This window comes from Pelophylax lessonae (assembly GCF_965119305.1).
Source record: "Pelophylax lessonae genome assembly, chromosome: 9".
NCBI classification, from domain to species: domain Eukaryota; kingdom Metazoa; phylum Chordata; class Amphibia; order Anura; family Ranidae; genus Pelophylax; species Pelophylax lessonae.
Genome location: NC_138776.1, coordinates 267837870 through 267846975, shown reverse-complemented (window position 1 = coordinate 267846975; position 9106 = coordinate 267837870). Strand labels below are relative to the sequence as shown.

Below are 9106 nucleotides of genomic sequence, written 5' to 3'. Positions count from 1 at the left end.
ATGGTAACAATGCAGATAATGTACAGATCCTAATGATACTATCAGTGATTGTTGTTCATCTACCTGATGATGGTGAGGGATGGTGTGACCTTCCTGTGTGGAATCCCGGGAATACAGAGGGTCCTTCTCTATAAATGTCCCCGTTATTCCATCCTCCTCCATAGACTGCTGATCATCCCTCACATACGTCTCTTCTTCTGCTTTAACCTCAAACTCTATATCGATTGGATCTCCACTCTAAACCAAGAAAATCATCTATAAAATAGAAGCTTACAAACAAAATACACACATCATCTCCACCAGTCCGTGTTCTAGATACTCAATCCCACTAACCTTGTAACATTGAGGGATGGTGTGATCTTCCTGTGTGGAATACAGAGGACTGGGACATCTCTCTGGTGAGTTCCCATTACTGGATCCATCTGTAGGAAACACACACACTGACTGAATACATTGTTTCTATGTGTTTATCAGATGATGGGGGATCTAGATGGACCCTCCGTACTGCTCTCTGAATATCTCATAACTAACCTGTGCTGATCTCTGTAGGAGTGTCCTCCTCTATGAATGTCCTCGTCATTTCAGCCTCCTCCGTATATTGCTGATCATCCCTCACATACGTCTCTTCTACTTCACCTTCAACTTTTATGCTGATCAGATCTTCACCCTAAACCAAGAAAATTATAGAAAATGATGTGAGGGGCGGCTGATTCTCCATCATGACGTCCTTGTAGAGATCCTTGTGTCCTAAATACTCCCACTCCTCCATGGAGAAATAGACAGTGACATCCTGACACCTTATAGGAACCTGACACACACAATGATACAGTCACCATCCAGACACATCCCTTGTCTGTTACTGGATAATGTCCCAGAATTCCCAGCACCGCTCACCTCTCCTGTCAGCAGCTCCATCTTCTTCTTGGTGACTTCTAGAATCTTCTCCATGTTGTGTCTCTCAGGTTTTAGGGAGTCACATGGAGGCACTGTGATGGTCATATGATCACCTGACTTCAGAAGAGGAAATCTCTGTATTGGAGAACCAATAGGAATATCATGTTAGAATCCCAGAATCCTCCTCACCTCTCTGGTCAGGTCTGTGTTTTATTAATAGAGATAAGAGTGATGTCATGTGACCTCCCAGAATCCTCCTCACCTCTCCGGTCAGGTCTGTATTTAATTAATAGAGATAAGAGTGATGTCATGTGACCCCCCAGAATCCTCCTCACCTCTCCGGTCAGGTTTGTGTTTTATTAATAGAGATAAGAGTGATGTCATGTGACCTCCCAGAATCCTCCTCACCTCTCCGGTCAGCAGGTAGATGATCTCCAGGGTGAGGTTTAGTATCTTCTCAGTCATGTGGCTCCAGTCCTCCTCCATCCTCATTGGTAAAATGATCTATAAAGGTTTCCCTGTAGATGAATAATCGGATTTTTGTAAGATCTTACCGTAAAATCCTTTTCTCTTAGCTCATTGACAGACGTAGTCTTCTTGATTCACATCAATTGGGTTATGTTGTCTCCGCAGGAGTAGGACTAGGCAGAAAGAAAAAACGTTCTGGCTCCACCCTAGGGGCAGTCCCAGAGGGTATATCCTCCCTCTCTCTGCTACAAGGAATCAGTTCTGTTATAAAGCAGCAACAGAGAATTTAACCCAACTCAATGATAGAGGGGCGGGTACTACGTCTGTCAATGAGCTAAGAGAAAAGGATTTTACGGTAAGATCTTACAAAAATCCGATTTTCTCTGTCGCTCATTGACAGACGTAGTCTTCTTGATTCACATCAATTGGGACATCCATAAGCAGTGCCACAAATGAGGGGTGGGATTGACAGAAATCAAAATCCAATCTAGAAGGCCCAACCGGTGCCAACTAGAAGTTTTAAAGGCTCATTATAAGCAAAGAATGAGACTCAAATAAAAATTCCAACGGAAAAAAACCCTCGAGGTAGACCACTGGTCTCCTCAAATGGCGGCCTGCAAAACCTTGCGGCCAAACGAGGCATCAGACGATGCCATTACATCAACTGATTCCTTGTAGCAGAGAGAGGGAGGATATACCCTCTGGGACTGCCCCTAGGGTGGAGCCAGAACGTTTTTTCTTTCTGCCTAGTCCTACTCCTGCGGAGACAACATAACCCAATTGATGTGAATCAAGAAGACTACGTCTGTCAATGAGCGACAGAGAAAATTAATTTTAAAATAAATGCTCTCGCACATTAAAAACGGCACTTCTCTAAAACACAAACAGGACGACATCTACAATCAGAGCTCCTGACAGACTGCAGGTGAACCTGTATTTCCCCATCCAGCTTTTTTCTTCCCAGACTGACAACTACTCTGTCCTCCCTGTAACATGTTCCATCTACCACTCTTTTCACAACAGTGTCTTCTCTCCCTAAACTCTCATTCCTGTACCCATCTTCTCCTTCCCCGAAACACACCCCTTCTTAACCAATGACACCTCAAAGAAAGGAATTCACTCCCAGCTTATCTCTCGTCTTGACTACTGTCCGACCTCCACACAGGATATCCCCCTTCAGTCTATTATCAATGCTGCTACAGAACTCATCCACCTTACCAAAGACTCAGTGTCCTCCAATCCCTCCACAGGCTTCTATTCAGTGTCCTCCACCCCTCTCTGCCAATCGCTTCACTGGCCTCCATTCCGTGTCCTCCACCCCTCTCTGCCAATCCTCCACTGGCTTCCATTCAGTGTCCTCCACCCCTCTCTGCCAATCCCTCCACTGATTTTCATTCAGTGTCCTCCACCCCTCTCTGCCAATCCCTCCACTGGCCTCCATTCAGTGTCCTCCACCCCTCTCTGCCAATCCATCCACTGGCTTCCATTCAGTGTCCTCCACCCCTCTCTGCCAATCCCTCCACTGACCTCCATTCAGTGTCCTCCACCCCTCTCTGCCAATCCCTCCACTGGCCTCCATTCAGTGTCCTCCACCCCTCTCTGCCAATCCATCCACTGGCTTCCATTCAGTGTCCTCCACCCCTCTCTGCCAATCCATCCACTGGCTTCCATTCAGTGTCCTCCACCCCTCTCTGCCAATCCCTGCACTGGCTTCCATTCAGTGTCCTCCACCCCTCTCTGCAAATCCCTCCACTGCCTCCATTCAGTGTCCTCCACCCCTCTCTGCCAATCCCTCCACTGGCTTCCATTCAGTGTCCTCCACCCCTCTCTGCCAATCCCTCCACCGGCTTCCATTCAGTGTCCTCCACCCCTCCCTGCCAATCCCTCCACTGGCCTCCATTCATGTGTCCTCCACCCCTCTCTGCCAATCCCTCCACTGGCTTCCATTCGGTGTCCTCCACCCCTCTCTGCCAATCCCTCCACTGGCTTCCATTCAGTGTCCTCCACCCCTCTCTGCCAATCCCTCCACTGGCCTCCATTCATGTGTCCTCCACCCCTCTCTGCCAATCCCTCCACTGACCTCCATTCAGTGTCCTCCACCCCTCTCTGCCAATCCCTCCACTGGCTTCCATTCAGTGTCCTCCAACCCTCTCTTCCAATCCCTCCACTGGCCTCCATTCCGTGTCCTCCACCCCTCTCTGCCAATCCTCCACTGGCTTCCATTCAGTGTCCTCCACCCCTCTCTGCCAATCCCTCCACTGGCCTCCATTCAGTGTCCTCCACCCCTCTCCGCAAATCCCTCCACTGGCTTCCATCCAGCGTCCTCCACCCCTCTCTGCCAATCCCTCCACTGGCCTCCATTCAATGTCCTCCACCCCTCTCTGCCAATCCCTCCATTGGCCTCAGCAAATAAATAACATTCAAAATACTAACAACATACAAAGTCTTCCATAGATCTGCCTCACCAACTTTGTCTCAATATATCACCCAAACCATCCTCTCCGCCCCTCCCATGACCTCCTGATCTCTATCTCATCTCTTTCTCCCATGCTCACCTCCGGGACGTCTCACGAGCTTCACCAATACTCTTGAACAACCAACCCCAATCTATTTAACTAGAAAACAAGATATTTTTACCTTCTCTGCTGCCAGCTCCAGCAACGTCTCCTCTCTACTTCCTCCCAAATCACCTCACCCGGAACTTCCTGCCTGTACCTGACATCACTTCCTGTCTTCCATAGAGACTTCCTGTCTAGGTAGAAGTGATATCACCACCTTGTGGAGCTCAGAGGAACTGCAATCCCTGAGAAACGCCTCGTAGTGTGTATGTACTGTACACCGATCAGCCATAGCATTCTGACCACTGACAGATAAAGTGAATTATATTGATTATCTTGTGGCAATGGTATCTGAAAGTCAGTGGGATATATTAGGCAGCAGGAGAACATGTTTTTCATAAAATCGATATGTTTAAAGCAGAAAAAAACGTTAATCACGGTTTGTTGGGTATGGGGCTGTGTAGCCGCAGAGCGGTCAGGGTGTCCATGCTGACCGGTGGCCACAGCCAAAAGTGCCTTCAATGGGCACATGAGCATCAGAACTGGAGCACGGAGCAATGGAAGAAGGTGACCTGGTCTGGTGAATCATGTTTTCTTTGACATCATGTGGATGATCGGGTGTATCACTTACCTGGGGAAGAGATGGCACCAGGGTGCAGTATGGGAACAAGACAAGCCGGCGGAGGCAGTGTGCTTCTGTGGGCAATGTTCTTCTGGGAAACATTGGGTCCTGCCATTCATGTGGATGTTACTTTGACACGTACATCCTACCTAAACATTGTTGTTGGCCAAGTCCCCCCCTTCATAGAAATGGTATACCCTGATGGCAGTGACCTCTTTCAGCAGGATAATGCACCCTGCCACGCTGCAAAAATGGTTCAAAGACGGTGCAAGGTACAGAACAGGTTTGAGGTATTACCTTGGCCTCTAAATTCTCCAGACCTCAATCCACCGAGCTTCTGTGGGATGTGCTGGAAAAAAACAAACCCACCATAGAGACCCAACCTCACAACACACAAGATTTAACCACCTCCCGCCCGCCCACCCGCTGTATTGTGAAATGACGGGCGGGGGCTCTCTCGTTCTGACGTCGTCCCACTCTCGCGGTAATCAGTGGCGCTCTCTGTCCCTGGGACACAGTGCATCACCGATCTCGGTAATAATGAGGAGGCTCTTTTCCCATGTGATCAGCTCTGTCTAATCACAGCCGGTCACATGTCAACAAGGAAATGCTGTTTATCGGCATTCCTTTCCTCACACTGACCGCGTATAAGGAAAGGATAGCAGATCAGCGGCATTTCTTCACAGGGAAGATCTGCACAGAGCCCCAACAGTGATGCCAGTCAGTGAGTAGCAGTGATGCCAGTCAGTGCCCATCAGTGATGCCCATCATTGCCCAGCAGTGATAGCATTCAGTACCCATTAGTGATGCCTATCAGTGCTCAGCAGTGATGTCAGTTAATGCCCATCAGTGATGCCAATCAGTGCCCAGCAGTGATTCCAGTCATTGCCCATCAGTGATGCAAATCAGCGCCCAGTAGTGATGTTAGTCAGTGCCCGTCAGTGCCCATCAGTGATGCCAATCAGTGTCCAGCATTGATAGCATTCAGTGCCCATCAGTGATGCCAATCAGCGCCCAGCAGTGATGTCAGTCAGTGCCCATCAGTAATGCCCAACAGTGCCCATCAGTGAAGCCAGTCAGTGCCCATCAGTGATGCCAATCAGTGTCCAGCATTGATAGCATTCAGTGCCCATCAGTGATGCCAATCAGCGCCCAGCAGTGATGTCAGTCAGTGCCCATCAGTAATGCCCAACAGTGCCCATCAGTGATGCCAGTCAGTGCTGTGTTTCTGTGCCCATCAATGGCTGATCATCAGTGCCACCCATTAGTGCTGCTTATCAGTACCCATCAGTGTCGCCAATTAGTGCCCATTAATGCCACCTATCAGTGCCAATCAGTGCTGCATATCAGTGCCACCTATCAGTGCTGCATGTTAGTGCCCTTCAGTACTGTGTCAGCAGTGCCACCTCATCAGTGAAAGAGAAAAATTATCTATTTACAAAATTTTATAACAGAAACTAAGGAAACTTTTTTTTCCCCAAATTGTCAGTCTTTTTTTGTTTTTTTTTAGCAAAAAATAAAACCCCCCAGTGATGGTTAAATACTACCAAAGGAAAGCTCTATCTGTCCAAAAGAAAAGAAAATGTCATCAAGATACAGCATTGCATGACCGTGCAATTTTTTACATAGTTACAAAGTTGGTGAGGTTAAAAAAAAACACCAGTCCATCCAGTTCAACCTATAATGAGTGTGTGTATAGGTGTTTATGTCAATTGTCAAGTACATTGTATATCCCTGTATGTTGTACATTGTATACCCCCTGTATGTTGTACATTGTATAACCCCTGTATGTTGTACATTGTATACCCCTGCATGTTGTACATTGTATACCCCTGTATGTTGTACATTGTATACCCCTGCATGTTGTACATTGTATACCCCTGTATGTTGTACATTGTATACCCCTGTATGTCGTACATTGTATACCCCTGTATGTTGTACATTGTATACCCCTGTATGTTGTGGTCGTTATCGTTCCCATCTAATAGTTTTTTGAAACTATCGATGCTGTCCGCTGACACCCCTGCTTGTGGAAGAGAATTCCACATCCTTACCGCTCTAACGGTACAGAACCCTTTACGCAGTTTAAGGTTAAACCGCCTTTCTTCTAATTTTTAGTGAATGGCCGCGTGTCCTTTTATATTTCCTTTCGTTGAATAGTTTGTTCCTTATGCTAGGGTCACCAGTACAGTATTTGTACATTGATATCATATCCCCCCTCAATCGTCTCTTCTCCAGAGAGAATAAGTTCAATGATTGTAGTCTTTCCTCATAGCTGAGGTCCTCCATTCCCCTAATTATTTTTGTTGCCCTTCTCTGGACTTTCTCCAGTTCCAGCACATCCTTCCTGAGGACCGGTGCCCAGAACTGGACAGCATACTCCAGATGTGGCCGGACCAGAGTCTTGTAGAGAGGGAGAATAATCTCTTTATTTCTGGAGTGAATCCCCTTTATTATACATATATAGTATTCTGTTGGCTTTGCTTGCAGCAGCTTGCCATTGCATTCCATTACTGAGCTTGTCGTCTACTAGGACCCCCCAGGTCCTTTTCCATCTTAGATTCCCCCAAAGGTTCTCCCCCAAGCAAGTAAATTGCATTCGTATTTCTGGCACCCAAATGCATTACCTCATATTTTCCAACATTAAACCTCATTTGCCATGTAGTTGCTCACCCCATTATTTTGTTCAGGTCTTCCTGTAAGGTTTCCACATCCTGCATAGAAGATATTGGCATGCTTAATTTAGTATCATCCGCAAATACTGAGATTGAGCTGTTTATCCCATCCTCTAGGTCGTTTATGAATAAATTAAACAGGATTGGTCCCAAGACAGATCCTTGGGGCACCCCACTTTCCACTCCAGACCATTCCGAGTACTCCCCATATATCACCACCCTTTAGACTCGCTCCTGGAGCCAGTTCTCTATCCAGGTACTCACCCTATGGTCCATACCTACCTTCCTTAGTTTGTACAGTAAATGTTTGTGGGGAACGGTGTCAAATGCCTTTGACAAATCCACATACACCACATCCACAGGCCTTCCTTTATCCAGATACACCACATCCACAGGCCTTCCTTTATCCAGATACACCACATCCACAGGCCTTCCTTTATCCAGATACACCACATCCACAGCCCTTCCTTTATCCAGATACACCACATCCACAGGCCTTCCTTTATCCAGATACACCACATCCACAGGCCTTCCTTTATCCAGATACACCACATCCACAGGCCTTCCTTATCCAGATACACCACATCCACAGGCCTTCCTTTATCCAGATACACCACATCCACAGCCCTTCCTTTATCCAGATACACCACATCCACAGGCCTTCCTTTATCCAGATACACCACATCCACAGGCCTTCCTTTATCCAGATACACCACATCCACAGCCCTTCCTTTATCCAGATACACCACATCCACAGGCCTTCCTTTATCCAGATACACCACATCCACAGGCCTTCCTTTATCCAGATACACCACATCCACAGCCCTTCCTTTATCCAGATACACCACATCCACAGGCCTTCCTTTATTCAGATACACCACATCCACAGACCTTCCTTTATTCAGATGCCCCACATCCACAGGCCTTCCTATATCCAGATACACCTAAACCACAGGTCTTCCTTTATCCAGATACACCACATCCACAGGCCTTCCTTTATCCAGATACACCACATCCACAGGCCTTCCTTATCCAGATACACCACATCCACAGGCCTTCCTTTATCCAGATACACCACATCCACAGGCCTTCCTTTATTCAGATACACCACATCCACAGACCTTCCTTTATTCAGATGCCCCACATCCACAGGCCTTCCTATATCCAGATACACCTAAACCACAGGTCTTCCTTTATCCAGATACACCACATCCACAGGCCTTCCTTTATCCAGATACACCACATCCACAGGCCTTCCTATATCCAGATACACCACATCCACAGGCCTTCCTTTATTCAGATGCCCCACATCCACAGGCCTTCCTTTATCCAGATACACCACATCCACAGGCCTTCCTTTATCCAGATACACCACATCCACAGGCCTTCCTTTATCTAGATGGCAGCTCACTTCTTCATAGAAGGTTAATCGATTGGTCTGGCAACCACCAGACTGTTCAAAGTGTGAATGCGCTGAAGGCTGAGAATTGGTCTGGGCAGGAAGGTGGTGAAAGTGCCCGGTAGGCAAATAGTGCAAGGATCTACTACTGACAACTCATCGCCACAGGAAAGGTAGAAAGGATCCTGTCTTGAGCAGAACGTCACAGTACAGCCTTATCCGCTGGTTATATACCAGGCATGAAAAATTGGCAGGCAGACACTCTCAGCCGGCACTGAACCCAAGGAACAGGTCTCCCAATCCAAAGGACCTGTGCCACGGTGGTGGATGCAAGATGTGGACCTCTTTGCCTTAGGGACGTAGATTTTTTTTTTCCCGGGGGGGAGGGGGTGTTCACTCTTGGGTACCCAGAGGACTATATTTAGCACACCTGCTATGCTGTGACAAATTGTGGGTGTGGCACAAATTAAATACTTCCTTAACCAATGGA

General features: G+C 47.3%; 2 protein-coding genes across 2 annotated transcripts in view; one reads left to right on the top strand and one right to left on the bottom strand.

Annotated features, from left to right (window-relative positions):
* LOC309562915 (uncharacterized protein) overlaps positions 1-9106 on the top strand; it is a 523709-nt gene that overhangs the window by 227653 nt on the left and 286950 nt on the right. The window lies entirely within an intron of this gene.
* Positions 668-1406, bottom strand: LOC309564454 (oocyte zinc finger protein XlCOF29-like; the record flags this gene model as incomplete). Its single annotated transcript, XM_082269084.1, has 3 exons — positions 1309-1406; positions 895-1002; positions 668-763 (listed from the first exon to the last, which is right to left on the bottom strand). The coding sequence occupies exons 1-3, from the start codon at positions 1384-1386 to the stop codon at positions 668-670; spliced, it is 282 nt and encodes a 93-aa protein (XP_082125210.1). The 5' UTR covers positions 1387-1406.